At 34.2% G+C, this 17,412-nt stretch overlaps 1 protein-coding gene across 3 annotated transcripts; it reads left to right on the top strand.

Annotated features, from left to right (window-relative positions):
* Positions 1–11,927: 11,927 nt before the first annotated feature.
* LOC140752356 (glycine N-acyltransferase-like protein 3) lies at positions 11,928–16,224 on the top strand. Of its 3 annotated transcripts, none has more exons than XM_073086621.1 (5): positions 11,928–12,041; positions 14,474–14,546; positions 14,655–14,853; positions 15,152–15,381; positions 15,815–16,224. In XM_073086621.1, exons 3-5 carry the CDS (start codon positions 14,656–14,658, stop codon positions 16,218–16,220), a joined length of 834 nt encoding a protein of 277 aa, XP_072942722.1. In that variant the 5' UTR covers positions 11,928–12,041; positions 14,474–14,546; position 14,655; the 3' UTR covers positions 16,221–16,224. The 3 variants fall into 3 exon arrangements, with proteins under 3 accessions (XP_072942722.1, XP_072942723.1, XP_072942721.1); XM_073086620.1 differs by lacking the exon at positions 11,928–12,041 and adding an exon at positions 12,048–12,185; XM_073086622.1 differs by lacking the exons at positions 11,928–12,041; positions 14,474–14,546 and adding an exon at positions 12,042–12,185.
* Positions 16,225–17,412: the final 1,188 nt, after the last annotated feature.

The following is a 17,412-nucleotide window of genomic DNA, read 5'->3' as shown; positions in this document are numbered from 1 at the left end:
AACGGGCCTTCAGGGCCAAATCCGAAACTATAAGGATTAGCGAAAAATGCTGAAAGGAGTTACGAGGCCGATTTTGATAAAAACTAAAACCGCATCATTAGTTTTTTAAAATATCTTTTACCCTAGCCGGGAATCGAACGAGTTCATTTTTAAAAAAATTATACCCTCTATATTATTCTACCATCTGATAGTGTCGCTTATAAGGATCAAATTCTGGGAAGTAATGTTATGTGACAAATTAAAGGAAAAGGAAAATTTTGAAGAAAATACATATTTTTCCATACATTGCCATACTAATCCTTAAGGATTATACATAACAAATGATTTATGTGTAATTCTTTAGAAACATACGTAAGTCATACCATTGAAGAATTTGTTGGTTAATCAACTAATTATTCGATGTTATAACCCTGACATACGGCTTAGTATGAGAAAGTAATAGTTTGGCAAGTAAATTACCGCCGTTTTTAGGATTTATTTTTTAATAAAAATAGATAAGTGATTAAATAGTAAATTGTTATTGTTTGTTGTTTATAACTACGTTTCAACAGTAAATATAATTTTCTATATCTCTTTGTTTAGTTATCACTCGGATTTGACTCGAAAAAGACATTCTCGCAAATTGTCAATTTTACATCTGTATTAAACGAAACTCCGCCCATAGCAAGTTAAATCTATTATAATGGTCCTAAAAGTAACCTTAACTAAGTCGGACATAAAAATATAAATTCTTGAAGAACAAAACGTCCATTTCGAATGATTTGAAACATTGAGCCAAAAAATTGTTAATACGCGAAATGTTTAAATTGATGAATGGCGGGAACTTAACTGCCAAATTAATATCAAAAAGTATGTATTTTCTAAAAATTGAGGCTTTTCCTTTAGTTTGTCATTTATCATTACTTCCCAGATTTTGATCCTTATAAGCAACACTATCAGATAGTGGAATAATATAGAGGGTGTATTTTTTCTCAAAATGAACTCGTTCGATTCCCGGCTAGGGAAAAAGTTATTTTAAAAAAGTAATGATGCAGTTTTAGTTTTTATCAAAATCGGCCTCGTAACTCCTTTCAGCATTTTTCGCTAATCTTTATAGTTTCGGATTTGGCCCTGAAGGCCCGTTTTAAAAATTCACCCTGTATAAAACATTAAAACGTCATTAACTAATTTGTTTACATTTTTGCATAAATTAAGTTATAGGTTTGATCATTTATAAACACTGTGAAAAATATGAACATTGGCGCCATAATATGATTAACAATCTTTTATGAACGTTTTTAAAGAAGAGTAACATATAAAATCAGTAAGCAATTGAATAAGATATAATATTAGCAAAATAAGTTTTTAACATAAAGAGGCTTTTGTAAGTTACTGATATATTAATTTAACTTATAAAAATGGATGCATTATTGATCAGCACCATCTATCAACGATAAACGGGCAAAATCAAAACAGTATTATTTAATATTTATTACAGAATTATTGCTAATGAATTATGTTCAAAATAAGTTATATAAAATTAGCAATACGTTTTAAATGAATTCTAGAATTATAAAACATTCAGAAACAATCCAAATTACATATAATAACATGTTTATTGAGTCTCATATAAATTTCATCCGTAAATTGCAACAAGGATATTTTATAGATGGCACAGAAATTATAATTATTAAGTTTTAAGTTATAAAACGTTTAACATTGTTTTAAATATAAATAATTATATTATATTAAAATTTACTTTAATATAAACAATTATATTAAGTTACCATTATAATATTTGGAACCAAAATACATAGATTGATAAACTTGCAAACTTACAATTTATAAAACTTGCCACTAGATGGCGCTATTTTATATTATTTTGTAACATACTTTATGTAATACGCATTATTGAAGTAATATAAATAATCCGAATAATTACAGATATATGTTTGTTTCTCTTATCATTTTAGCAGATGCGTTCATTTACCTACCCTTTTTTCTATTCGATATATATCATAATTATCATTCGTAAGGAGTAAACTCCAATCGTGCGTCGTAGCTGACACACACACACTTTTTTTTAGTATTTTTTGTTATACCGACCATGTAATTACATACTCTACAAAAAATGTCTCTATCTAGGTTCAAGGGATAGAACTCTGTGACTGAACAAACGTTGATTTCGGAGGCTCAGGATACGGAACCCTAAAAACGAAAGTGCAGTGGTAGAAAATGGCTGACAAAGATACTAGTCCAAATAAACTTCAGGATATTTCACGAATTCACTCGTTCACCTTTCCGTCATTAAAAGTTCTTTTTCTCAACAACTGTAATGACCCGTAAAGTTATGTTCACGCCAATGGATTTTAAACGGTTAATATTCTTTATAGAGCACAATTTTCCTTGCTCTACATAAGTTGATACCTACAAGTGATGTTCTATTGTAGAGTGGCTAACTGTCCTGTTTTGTGAGGACATTTCTTGTTTTTCGATATCCTGGGATAGCCCGAATAGTTTCTGAATTAAATATTTTACCACCAAAGAAAACATCTTGAGGACATTTACGACAGTTCTTCCCAAGAGTTATTGAAGAAAATTCTAGAAGGTCTGTGAAGTCTACTAATACCCACTTGGCCAACGTGGCTGAATATGGCCTAAAGCTTGCTTCGTCCAGCTGTGGGACGTTAATCATTTGATGTTGATAAATAAAAAATATATTCTTTAAATTTAATTTCAAGTTGCAGGAACTAGTGTCATTCGAAGGGGAGGTGATGCAGTTCTTACGTTTCGGTGGAAGAGAGTAGATTTGATAGACTTTTATATGAAACAATTTGCTTAATCCTTAGGAGTAACAAAGCATCTGTCATCGACTACATGTAAAATGAAATGTAAAGTAAAACGAATTATATGTAGTCGTTTATTATCCATGGGTGGCAGTGATCACTTACTGTCAGGTGATAAACATGCTAATTTGTTACTTCAAATCAAAATGATAAATAAAACTCATTACGCAATTTTATTTTCAACGTTTCTAAAATATCCTGGTTTTCAAAATTCAGAGATGGCAACCCTATTCTATTCTACCTATATACAGTACTTAGAAGTTAGTAATGAGTTTCTCGATTTGCAAACGTTTAGTAGCTAAGTTTGTGAGAACTTTTTATTCATTGCTGCTGCTAACTGCTATCGAGCCATTCATAGAAAATACTATGATAATTTCTGTAAGAATAATTTAATTCCTTCATTGTTAATTCTTTCCCTTGTACAGAGAGTTACAATATGCCAAAGAATTAGGTTATCTTTAGTCACACCCTTAGAGAACTCTAGAGTTATTTTTAAAGAAAATTGAGAATCAAAGAAGCATGTCACGGTCCATCTGATGGTATGTGGTGGCTAACGCTACACTCAACATCAACCAGGTCACATATGGATTGTTTCTTATGGGACGAGTTAATTCTAAGATAGTATGCCACATGTATGGTTTAGTTACCTTTTCTTTTAAACCAGAACACGCATCGTTTAACACTTTTGATATAAGGCTTAAGTATGTAGGTATGGTAGGTAGGTGGTGATATCACAGAAGCCAAACAATGATACAGTTTGTCACGGTAATACGTATTTATTACTATTTAGTTCAGCAAATTTTGCAAATAGCTAAAACAAAGCTAGAAACTTATCAATAATCCATTTGAGGTTTGTTTTTGGATCTACATCTTCGATACGCCATTAAGGTCAATCCCTAGATGATGCGTACTTTGGCGTACTGCCAATATAATCAAAAATAAGGTATTTTAACCTTTTGTGTCCTAGATATTCTAGATAACTTGCCAATAGTTAAAGTGACCTGTACTAAAATTGCATTTTATTTTGTAAGTGGGTACTACCATCCATTTGCGTTTGTAATACCGTACAGATATTATTAGAGCCCTACCTATGGTCTGTCACAAATATATTATTCCTCATAAGGACTAAAGTAAAACGCTTCGTACAAGTGTCTCTAGCAGAAATAGGTGTGACGGTGGTGCCTACGTCACATTACGAAAGTACGTAGTAACTATTTATTAATTTGTAACGAAAGATTCTATCACCTTAAAATCTGCCTCTGAATTATTTTCTTAGATGTAACGAAATTAACCTAAATAAATATAATATTTGTACTTCTATCTCAATAATTAAATTCCAATGCTGAGTTGTTCTCAAGGTTATTTCGACGAAACTATTTCTGAATAGACAATAAATTATTAAGTTACACGAATAAATTAATATAAGGCTACAGCAAAAAGAGTACATACCTTCTTTTTATTTATTTATTTTTTTGTTTACGAGGGGGAAACCTTCAAAAGGTACCCGACGACGTGGGAGCGACGCCGGGTTATGTTGGACTTTTACCGCACTAAAACCCTCCCGGTGGCCGTCCTCAACGCTTGTTGGAGAACTCTGGGATCTCCGAGGAAACACAACTGGAGTCATCCAAGCGCGATGCCCCGATCGGGCTCTGCCCTGGGGGAGAGCACTTTTGGCTCCTCCCACACTACCTGGTGTTTACGACGGTATGCGACCACACACACCGTCGTCCTTCCCGGGGTTGCATGCTGGACGGTTCGAGCTACCACTCTTGCCACCTGCAACTCCGGAAGCCCCCTTTTAGTCGCCTCTTACGACAGGCAGGGGATACCGTAGCCCTACTCTATTCCCGAGACTACAGGGACAAACATACCTAATATCTCATTTCGTAATGCTTAGACGACGAATCCCCTAAAAGTTCTTTGCAACATCGTAAAAAGTCGAAATTGCCGTTTTAAAAGTTTTTCGTAAATAACGTCGCTAAAATGTCGGGCATCTTTCTCGAAAATCGTAAGTCCAAAGTTAGCAATTGCGACATCTTTCTTTAAAGTTGTTTCTTTACAGATTTTTGTAATATTCCGCTTCAAAGAAGTAAGAAATAAGGAAACCATATGACACCAAAGTTTAGTACAGTTTCTCCCTTGTCGTTATTTAGGGGTGTAGTCAATAATATTCGTAGCTAAAACCCAAATGGGACGAGTATTTTTTGTGAAAATGACGGAGCTAAAAAATATATATATATACATCATAGATTAGTAAAGATTACTCACTCCTAACAAGAAAATGTACCCAGTTTTGAGAATTGAAATAGTTGCGTAAAAAAGTTTTGCCACGTCTCCGTGCCTTAATGTCCCTAAAATATTTGAAATAATTATTTATTTATTACGTAAATTACGTAATTATTACGTAAATTAGTTATTTATTCGTAAATTTTCTCTAAAAATGTTTTTATTTGTCAAGGATTCAAAAAAAGAACTTACTAAAATAAGCCATTTGTGGCTTCATTCAATTTCAAGGCGGCGAAGTATCTTTACTAATCTATGATATACATACAGAACCTCCCTTTTTGAAGTCTGTTGAGAAGAACAAAAATGTTATTTTAACATGTTTTTTCCCATTCATTATATATTCGTTGAGCAGTTTGAAACGCTTTAAAAGAACTACCGCTAAATACTAAAGATACAAATTGTTCAAGCGATTGTTCAACCTATTGGACGATCAGCCTAACTGTTGTTCCTGAAAATTGTTTTGTATCAATATTGAGGCAAACAACCTGTCAGTCTATATGTCCAGCAGTCATTTTGCTAAGAAATAACTATGACGTTAGTATTCCCAATTATAGAAGTGGGTGTAACAATAATATAATCGGTAATCTGTATAGAAGGTCCAATGTATAAAAAATTATATACATATATTATTATACTACATATATATTATACTATAATATTGATGTAGCAGTCCACCTGATGGTACGTGACTACAGCCGCTCATGGATATATGTTATTTTGGCAAAGGGAGATGGCAAAGGGCCGCTGGGTGCGCTGCGTACGCGCATGAATAGCGGCCGCGCCCGATGTCTTCCAACACACACCAAGTGTCCCGGGTTCGAGTCCGGGGTGTGTCACTGATATGTGTGGCTGTGCGTAAGTGTCGCTGTGACTGTGTAGTGTGTATGTATGTACGTGAGTATGTATATATGTAAGTGTGTATAAATATACGTACATGAATATTTTGTATGTTTGTGTATAAGTATGTGTGATATAAGAAATAAACTAAATACACATAAATTATGTTAATGTGGGTGAAGTGCCCACATGATCAACCCCAGATAATATTAGATTCCTATCTGACATCGGCCACAGATGTGCCGCCACCCCTGAGGACTAAGCTGTAATGCCTCGGAAAAGCGTTTAACATTGCTGTTATGAGACAGAAATAGGTGTAGCGGTGGTGCCGCCGGAGTCGACCAAAAAAAGTCTACCACCTTTCCTTTACTATAACAAAATAACAATTGATCGTCTATCAATAAATATATTGCAAAAACGATATACATAAGTAATTTACATAAATATTTGTAAAACCTTGAAAGCGCATCGACATAAATTATATAGAGTTCAAAGAAATTCTACTCGATCAACGAATACTGGAACTATAAATTGAAAGTTTTTGAAAGCATTTTCAGACTGTTGACTCCATTAAACAAATAATTGTCTTTGTTTCAACAACAATACATTGCTAGTTCACTTTCCTTTTACGTTTTATATCTGATTCGTTTTAATTGCTTGGTGTATACAGCCAAGAATATTTTTGCATACTATTGGAACATGCAAGTTGTATTGATATAAGTATGAGTAGTATTATATTAAGCTACCTTTTTGTTTATTCCGATATGACAACAGCTTGTTATGGGAGCTGGGCGTCGAGGAAAGAATTGAAATAGTTTATTTCGCGAACGAATTAATGCATTTATTTTACACAACACAAATTTTACACAACTTGTAACGAAAAAAAAAATTAAGTAATAGGTAGAGTCACTTTCCGCGATGGAGGTGAACTGTTCTCATGGCGGACGACCACCTGCACGTGGGACGCGCCTCGTCAACGTTGGACGTTCCGCGAAGGCACAATGCAGCGTGAGCACGGTGTAGGGATGGCGCGATTCACCCTTAACGTGTAGGGCTGTCCCTTACACGTACCTAGCTGATAATTACCACGTTTTAAAATAAAACTGGAATCTTACCTGATAATGATCATTGATCACAGGCTTTTTTTTTTTTTTTTGTTAACGAGGGGGAAACCTTCAAAAGGTACCCGGTGCCGTGGGAGCGACACGGGGTTATGTGGGACTCTTACCGCACTAAAACCCCCCCGGTGGCCGTCCTCGGCGCTGCGTAGAGGACTCCGGGATCTCCAACGGAACGCAACCGGAGCCCTCTTAGCGCTGTGCCCCGTCGGGCTCCGCCCAGGTGAGCTTGATGCTCACCACACCGTCTGGTGTGCACGACGGTATGCGACCACACATACCGCCGTCCTTCCCGGGGTCACTGGCCGGGCGGTTTGAGCTCCCACTCTTGCCGTCCGCAACCCCGGAAGCCCCCTTTTAGTCGCCTCTTACGACAGGCAGAGGATACCGTAGCCCTATTCTGGTCCCGGAACTACAGGGACAATTGATCACAGGCTATCGTGATCGTAGCTTGACCGCCTAATAGTTTAAGCGATAGTTGCTAAACCTACTATGTTTTCGGTTAAGCTGCTGCCGCTAAGACGTCCTATTTGCTTGAGCGACCAACGAGCTGTACATATTTGACGTTTTACAAGATCGATGACAAATTGACGAACGTATTGATGAAGACATGTACGTGTCTAAGATGCATTACTAATAGTCGTGGAGCTTTTTGACAGTGATTTTGTCAAATGTGTTAACCACTATTAAACGATAGTAGCCAATGAACGGTCAGTCTTAAGAAGAGAATTAAGGTGCCGTACTTTAATTCACTCCTAATAATAGCTACTATACAGCTTTGACACGCAAAGAGTTTCAAGTTCGAACCTCGATCTGGCAATTCTCTAAATAAAGAAATAATATCTGCCCTATCTAAACCCTTACCCTGGTCTAAGCGTTGAAAGCTTTTGTTTAGAAAATTCAAGCGCATGTCGGAAAGTTCCTCTCGTAATTAATATCCAAGTTGACGAAATCTTGACTAGCGGTAACAGTTAATTCTCGAAGCATTTAGTGCTTACTAGCAACTTCCGTATCTTCGTTTAAAGCCATAGTATTTTATATAAGACTTTATAGCCATCAAAGCGGTCCCGCATAGCTTCATGCAGGCATGTTATCCTGGGTAATTTTAAAATAAATGGGTTTATGTCACTTCCAGTAGTGGTCTTGCTTCTTTCAGCAGCTTAACAGATTTTAATCTTTTAGATTTTTTCTTCTCTTTTTAATGTCTTCCTTGTGTCTTGATGCAAGTATAGTAGGGGAGCTCGAGCTCCTTTTTGGGTTTTTTTAATTTATCCTTAAATTAATGGACTAACACACACATCAACACATTTGAGATGGGTTTTAGGTAGCTTATACCAATATACCTATAACCAATAACAAGGTTATACATCTATGCCTATAACCAAAGAACATTCCATTCAACATAATACTGTTATTTGAGAAAAATTACAAATATTCAGAAGCGACTGCTATTAATTGTTGCACAAAATTGTTTATATATTATATTAACCTCGTACACAATAACTTATTTATATATAACCCATTACCCTTCATTTCTTCTAGTTCCTTAGTTTTAAAAGCGTATAACATAAAAGAGCGTCACAAAGACTTAACGTACAAGAACTTAATAGAAATAATAAAGATTCTTGACATTTCATGGACAATGCCTATGGGCAATTCATTCCTTCATTCCAGTGGAAATATGACATCCTTGACATTACATCGTGACTTCATTCTACTATACTTATCATCTAGTTTACAACGTTTTTATTAACTTTACTTGGGTCTTGTCTTTTCGGGTGGAATTTTGCAGGCAACTGTACGCTACCTTCCAAGTGAGCTAGGAACTTGAAATTTTAAACACGTCATAACAAAAAAAGGTTGAAACTCCCAAGGAAAAAAAAAACAATAATGAATTAAAATAAATATTGAGAAGATATATCCTTTAATACACTTACGACATTTTTATAACGGACTAAAAGTAGAAAATATATTAAACGAATAACGTAGCGCGCAATAATACAAAATAGTTATTTACTCGTATACGTTAAGACTTCACACCATTTGCAGAAATATATATTATACTAGCTGACCCGGCAAACGTTGTGTTGCCATATAAATAAAAAAATGTTAAGGATGAACAACCCTTATCACTTAGGGGTACGAAAAATAGATAGTAGCCGATTCTCAGAACTGAATATGCAAAAATCAATTAGGAGAAAATCGGTAAAGCCGTTTCGGAGGAGTACGGTAACTTACATTGTGACACGAGAATTTTATATATAAGATTAATCAATTATCATCCACCAACAAGTCACTTACCACACTTATCACCAGATGAACAGCAAGCTCATTTTACATTCTAATCTTAAATTACAAAAAAAAATGTAAGACCGACTAAGCTACAGCAATAGCGGCTATATAACTTTGCGTCTATTTATTTCTTCTACACGATAAAAAAGTGTGTAACAGCAACTATCGCGTCGTGATTTAGAAGTTCGTTACAATGCCAACTGGCATGCCACACTTGTTGTTACAGTATTGTATTGAGAACCAGTGAAATCGACTTTATCTTCTAAAATTGGGTCATCGTCTAGCCTAGACTTTTACAATTCGTTGGCCTAGGCTTTTAAAAACGTTGGATAAGCTCAAAATAAACTGCATCAGTTTTGTCTGGTGTTATTATAGACTGCTGGGGACGGGTACCCACAGTTTAGATAGTTACAAGATGATAAAACAAGGCATTTATTTTAGGGCGGTGTTTAGTAGAAGATTTTAGTCTTAAATTTGAATCTTGCTTAAAAAATAGCAGTGATAAGCAGTGATAGCCCGATGCCGAAATGCAGCCTTTCAATCGAGTGATCCGAGGTTCGCAATCCCAGACAGCTTTGATTTTTCAAAATTATTGCATATACGAAATTAATTACTAACTACAACGGTGAAGGAAAACATCACGAGGAAACCTGTATACATAAGGTCTTATAAAAAAGTTCTCAATGATATGTGAAGTCTTCTAATACGCATTTTGCCTGCGCGGTGTTGATGGCCAAATACGAGAGAGCCATAACCAGCAAAGTTTGCCTCTGCCATTATTGAAGAATGTCATTACAAAGAATATCCTCTACAAGAAAATAAAAAATGCGTGCTCATTCACACATAATAGATACCTACTTCACAATAAAAAAGCTAGCATTATCGTTAGGGAGGACAAGGCTTACGGTAAGTCCACCGTCTCAGTATTTCTCAGTATAATGTTATTTAGCTACGAACTTCCTTTCCACGTACGTGACTGGACGACTTCGGCGGGACTCATGCGGGCTTATAGTTCATGTTCGAAGTTTCGGAATAAATGATCGTGTGAATACCGTACGGTAGGATTTTTGTTCGAGACGAAAGTTTCGAATATTTAGGACATGTTGACTATACTTTTCAGATTAAATGTCAACGATGTATGCGTCGTTGTTATCTTCGTAAATAACCTACAATTATGTATTGTATAATTATAATTAATATTAACTGAAACATAATTTGCAATCAATGTTAACTAAAATATAATTCAATAAGTAGTCACATTATACTTTTCGATTCGTGGAACGGTCATTCCAATAATAATATAATATATGACATTCAATCAAATGAAACACTTTTTATAAATTGTTACTCACATAAAGACTGATATTATAAAGAATGTCCTCTACAAGAAAATAAATAACCTTTCCTTGGCAGGCGCATAAGAATGCGTGCTCATTCACATATAATAGATACCTAGTTCACAATAAAAAAGCTAGCATTATCGTTAGGGAGGACAAGGCTTACGGCAAGTCCACCGTCTCAGTATTTCTCAGTATAATGTTATTTAGCTACGAACTTACTTTCAACGTACGTGACTGGACGACTTCGGCGGGACTCATGCGGGTTTATAGTTCATGTTCGAAGTTTCGGAATAAATGATCGTGTGAATACCGTACGGTAGGATTTTTGTTCGACAGGAGGTGTCGAATATTTAGGATATGTTGACTATAGTTTTCAGATTAAATGCCACTCAGCATCACCCTTTCCGTAAATTAAATAAAAATATTTATTGCATAAATATGTAACTATATCATAATTCAGTCAGTAAAAACCAGTGATAGCCTAGTGATAAAGAAACTCTGCCTATTGGTCGAGGAGTTCAGAGGTTCAAATCCTAGGCACGCACCTCTAATTTTTCAGTTTTGTGCGTATTAGAAATTAATTATCACTTGCTTAAAAGGTGAAGGAAAACATGAACGGTGAGGTAAAAAACCTGCATATCTGAGAAATCTTTAAAAAAAAACAAGTTTTCTAAGTTATGTGAAGATTACCAATACGCACTTGTCCAGCGGGGTAGACTATGGCCTAATCCTACTGAGAGGAGACCCGTGCCCAGCAGTGGGACAGTAATGGGTTGATGATGATGACGTCATAATTTACAACCAAATTTATTAATGTTTAAGTACTAGCAGTACCTACATATCCATTAATTAGGTGAAACGGTTATTCGCTTTAAGAATAACTGATAATAAATAGCACTCAATCAAATGTATAAATTGTTTATAAATGTTTCACACCTTTCCAATTATTCGCCGTTCATCCTTTTTAATTTAATATCGATACTTGCTACGTGTGGCACCATCTATTGAACGTTGCAAGCAAAATAGTTTCGCTATGTTCTGCACAGATGGCATTAGGTAGATTAATAAATATTAACCAACAAAAAGTATTGAGCATTATCTATATTTTTTCTAATAATTACATAATGTAACGTGTGCAACTCGCAATTGGATGAATATTTATTATCAACAATAATTTCTTACTTATGATAATTAACGTCTTGTTTCATAACTTTCTAGATTTTCATGTTTTATCTGTGGTTAAGAAAAATTATCTAATGTTGTTATTACTGTTCTGTATATTAATTGGACATTTTCGTTTTTGTGTTGTTTTTTTGAACCAACGACCTTTACACCTAGAGGTAGCTCAGTGTTTCATGGTTACTAAAATTATACGATCACATACTCATATTATGTGCCTACAAACATATTGCGAATACGAGTAAATTATGTTTTGCAATCATACATATTATCTAAATGATTGAAAGTTGATTGTACCTATTTAGGTATGTATTGCTAGCAAGTTGATAAATCCAGGACGATGCATAGATTTTTACAATGTTTTCATAAATAAAAAATACATTTTTATCATAAAAATACTGTTTAAAAATTTAAGATGAATGATTAATATAATGTCACGAAAATTGTGTAATCAAAACTGCGAATAGTCCATTGAAAAGTTACATTTGGGTATGCATTTGTCAGAGGACGCAATTTTATTTTTTTAATGTGTAGGGGGGGTCAGTAGAAGCTTAAGTTCAAGTTTGTGGGGTCGGCACCCTTGTCCCCCGGCCGCCATCTTGGAAAAGGGGGTGCAAAGGGTTTTCGCGCTGTATCTCGTAAACTAGTTACCCTACAGAAAATTTAATCAAACATAAAATGTAGCAAATTAAATTTCCTACAATTTTATTTCTATTACTTTTTATCGTCAAGTGACCAACAAAAAAGTTATAAACAAAAATAAATGAAAATTTTGTAACAAATTTCCTTTTGGAGGTTATAACTTTTTTTCAGTTCATTTTACAATAAAATGACATCACAGCAATTTTGTAGAGGGTTTTTCAACGAACAATTTCCTCTATATAATTGTTTCATTTTATTTATTTATCTAGGTTTTACAGCGCTCCAAACTTGAACGGATTCTCGAATGCTCATAGGGATGCAATAAAAACTAAAAATTAGGCTTACTTTTCTATCTATATTTTTTTTATTCATACAATTTATTATGATCTTAACATTCCTATGCTATTATTAAACTATGTTTGACCCTTTTACCCACCACCTATGAGGTAATCCACGGGCAATTTCTAGACAAAATAATGTTATTTATTATTATATATTGAAAAATGTCTATCAGTTATTATTTTTTCATTCTCTTCGATGGTCCAGGCTGCGAGAAAAAATCTGAATCAGTATCCGAGGTGAATTTTTGTAGTATAATGGGAGTTGGTATTGGCATCATTGTCGGTAATTCATCTTCTAATTCATTTTCTTCAAGTAATGTTGATATGTCCACGATGTTGCTGCAGCTTTCACCACCACAATGGAGGCAAACTGGTGAACATTTAAGGCCTGCTTTTCGGCAACCGCACGCACTTCCACAATTTCCTTTGCATCTGCAAAAGATTAATTTCATAAGCTCGGGGGGTGCTGAAGGCTTGGAAGCTTGGATTGGCATCCAAAATTTTCCATGCTTTTTCCAGCCCCATTCTTCTGGATCACAATATTTACCGAGCCATAACTGAATCTGGTGATACACTCGGAAACTGTGGAAACGGGCTGCATCTTGTGTTGGAGGAAGTGAAGAGAGATTAAATGCATTTTTTGTCACTGTCTTAGCAAATCGTTTGTATCGCAGAGTGTCTAGAGTATCGTCTTTATTTCCGCCATATAAAGAGACGAAAAAATGAATCATAAATAACATTATTTTGTCTAGAAATTGCCCGTGGATTACCTCATAGGTGGTGGGTAAAAGGGTCAAACATAGTTTAATAATAGCATAGGAATGTTAAGATCATAATAAATTGTATGAATAAAAAAAATATAGATAGAAAAGTAAGCCTAATTTTTAGTTTTTATTGCATCCCTATGAGCATTCGAGAATCCGTTCAAGTTTGGAGCGCTGTAAAACCTAGATAAATAAATAAAATGAAACAATTATATAGAGGAAATTATTCGTTGAAAAACCCTCTACAAAATTGCTGTGATGTCATTTTATTGTAAAATGAACTGAAAAAAAGTTATAACCTCCAAAAGGAAATTTGTTACAAAATTTTCATTTATTTTTGTTTATAACTTTTTGTTGGTCACTTGACGATAAAAAATAATAGAAATAAAATTGTAGGAAATTTAATTTGCTACATTTTATGTTTGATTAAATTTTCTGTAGGGTAACTAGTTTACGAGATACAGCGCGAAAACCCTTTGCACCCCCTTTTCCAAGATGGCGGCCGGGGGACAAGGGTGCCGACCCCACAAACTTGAACTTAAGCTTCTACTGACCCCCCCTACACATTAAAAAAATAAAATTGCGTCCTCTGACAAATGCACACTAAGGCCTAAAAAATGTAACATTTCAATGGACTAGAATAATTCTTTGTTTGCAGGTAAATATAAGAATTATAGAAGTAAGATTCAACTGTTTTTATGATTTCTGAAAACCGACTTTGCAAAACAAGTTAATGATATTCACGATATAATTAAGAAAATGCTTTCGATATTTCATTTAAATAGCATCAATACGTCTAAAATATCAATAATAAAATTACATAAACTGAACATGACTTATTTTTAGAACTTTTTAAATACCTTTTGGAAGACTGAAATAAAACAAAGTCGATGACAAAGTATTAAAATTAGAGAACAAGGTAAGATCGTAATCATAACAATGATAAAGACGACATAAATTTGTAATAACTACGGCGCAAAACTAAAACAATGTAAGAACTAAATAACGCACCAATTTGATTTTTCAGCATGGGATTAGTCGAAATTTCGAGAAATAAATGGCCGGAGCTTCGAGACCTTTACAAGACTGTATGGCCGAGAGGTGCGGCGGCTTATTGCGCTCTCGATACTCAGATAGCTAATCCTGCAATAAGCGATATTACCAATTTCAAAGTATACTGCCCGGACGGAGATATATCCAATGGCATGGTAGCAATCTGTGATTCGGTACGATAAAATGATATTAACAACACTGACTGACTAAAAACACATCATATTCTCATATTTAATCCTTATTATTCTTTAGCGTTTACTTTCACCGTACTAAAATGTTTATTTTTAATTATTTTATGTCTGCCTGTCGATCATTGATCGGTTTATCACAGGGCATATTTACGTTTTAAAAAAAAATGAAGCTTCTAGAAAAATGTCAAAAGAGCGCGCTTTCGAGAGGAATACTCTATCGCGATTAATATATTTAGATATTTATTTTCATAACAAGACTTAACTAACATTCATTTTACAGTTCGGTTACTACCAACTTCTCATCCACCAAATAAATGATATAGCAAAAATAGAAGAAGCCTTGGAAAAGACTAATGTTGTTGATTGGAATAGGTCTGTTGTGGTACCCTCTGCTCATCCTGAGGTGGTAGAGTGCCTTGAAAGATTGCAAAAACGGCTAGGAATTTGTAAGACCTATACAAAAGCTTGTAAATATGTTCTAGATAATACCAAGCCGCTTTATGATTTAAGGTAAATGTACAAATTGCACAAGTCTCATCCACGATTTTATTACATTTTGTATGTTACGTCGATACGAATACATTAATATGCAAAATTTCTAATTTTAGTAAAGTTGGTAGCTTACCTATTTCTGCCCTTTATCGCAAACTATAAAGTTTCATAATATTTATATTTAACTATATTAAAATTATCTTATTACTACTTCATTTAATTATCTTTCTTCTGCCTTAGTATCTAAACATAACTTCGATTTATCATTATCATAATTAACCTCTCATTATGCTATTGCCTATATTCTTAGAATAACAAGAATATCTATATACTATATCCATATACTCTATTACAATGTCAAATTACGCTCGGTAACTACTTTTGAGAACTTTATAACGAATTTAGCAATTCATCTTTACAGTTAATACTAATTAATTTCTTATACTTTCAGCATACATCCACCCGAATCTTATGTGGGTCCACTAAAACCCAAGCACATTCCGTTAATCGACAAAACGTGGTCATACCACAGTGGGACCACCCATCTCTTCTTCGAAGTACTGATGAACAATGGCATGACATATGTCCTCTATTCAGATAAAGATGACAAGCCAATGTCATGGATCTCGGTGGACATGCATGGTGCCTTGGCTCACCTCTTCACGTTGGAAGAGTACAGAAAACGTGGTTATGGCGAATTTCTTATCAAATATGTCGCAAATGACCTCAGACGAAAAGGAAGAATCGTTCTGGCGTACACTATATATGGCAATGAAGCCCCAAAGAAATTGTTTTTGAAACTAGGATTTGATATTATTGGGCTGGATCATTGGATTACATTAAATAAAGAAAAATAGAAAAGACATCTTGTTTATTTTATTTCTTAATAAAAACAAATTCATTAATAACATTTCACAATGCCAAAGGGCAACCTTTTAATGTATATTTAGAAGCAATTGATCTTTTATCGTTGCAATTAAAAAGATAATTAAACGTATAGCGTGTATCGCTTAATAATAACATTGGAGTGTCTGTCTGTGATGTTATTAGTTAGTATTCAAAATACTTGCCAAATTCTAAGTACATACGATTTGTAAAACTTGTTCGGCCTCTTTTTAACATCAGCTGAATAATACTCGATATAATACATGAAAATATAAATTAAAACGTACTCTTATCATCACTGAGATAACTTTATTTGGTTATACCTGATAATTTATATCACTTCTGTATCGTTGCATGCAATCATTATATCAGAGTTGCATTCTTATCTATTCGGGTCTAAATATCAATTTAATCATTTTAATAGTAACAAAGAAGTGTCAATGTGGTTGAAGCTAAAAATAAATATTATATAAAACAGGTATTTTACACAAAATCCCTAACTTTTTTTAAAAAATCTTGTAATGCCTTATAAAACTTCGATCATCCGAAAATACCAAATAGGATCAGTATTGTCCAAGATCAACTCGACAAAAACCATATCATGAAACATAAGAAAATACAAATGACTGTATGGCTTGTTCAAATCAGAAATAATAGAAAATGGAAAAAGCAAGAACTTAATTATTAAAATAACAGACAACCACTTTAATTTAATTAACTCATATATATTGCCCGATATAAAAGTAGGCGGAATAATAACAATAACATTACTAACCGATATCCAATTAATAGTATTATAAATACAGAATGTATTATAGATAATTCAGCTAGACCAGCTAGAGACGAGAGAGTTGCAAGAACAGACGTTTATACCGCTTCCTGTTATAAATATACCAAAGTATCTTATCACCATGATTGAAGAGCCACTGCATATATTTCCCGTGGAGAAGTGGTCTGAATTAGAAGACGTATTCAAAACTGATTGGCCAAGAAGTATCACAGGTTTTATGGTTTTGGAACGACAAAAGTACATATTACAATGCGGCCTTGATTACGGGTTCAAGGTTTACTGCCCCTTCGGGAACGTGAACAATGGGATGGTTGCTCTTAATATAAAGGTATGTTCCTGTAGGTACTATAGTTTTTCGGTAGATTCTCATCAAC

Source organism: Epargyreus clarus, unplaced genomic scaffold (genome assembly GCF_041222505.1).
Source record: "Epargyreus clarus isolate Ecla_fem2 unplaced genomic scaffold, WU_Ecla_fem_2.2 ptg000024l, whole genome shotgun sequence".
Lineage (NCBI taxonomy): Eukaryota > Metazoa > Arthropoda > Insecta > Lepidoptera > Hesperiidae > Epargyreus > Epargyreus clarus.
The sequence above is the reverse complement of the archived record's forward strand: the minus strand, read 5'-3'. Positions and strand labels throughout refer to the sequence as shown.

Excerpts from the sequence above, each read along its gene's own strand:
- LOC140752356 (XM_073086621.1), top strand. The coding sequence starts at position 14,656 with ATGGGATTAGTCGAAATTTCGAGAAATAAATGGCCGGAGCTTCGAGAC. Across the intron at positions 14,854-15,151 it reads TGGTAGCAATCTGTGATTCG|TTCGGTTACTACCAACTTCT; the intron begins GTACGATAAAAT and ends TTCATTTTACAG. Across the intron at positions 15,382-15,814 it reads AAGCCGCTTTATGATTTAAG|CATACATCCACCCGAATCTT; the intron begins GTAAATGTACAA and ends TTATACTTTCAG.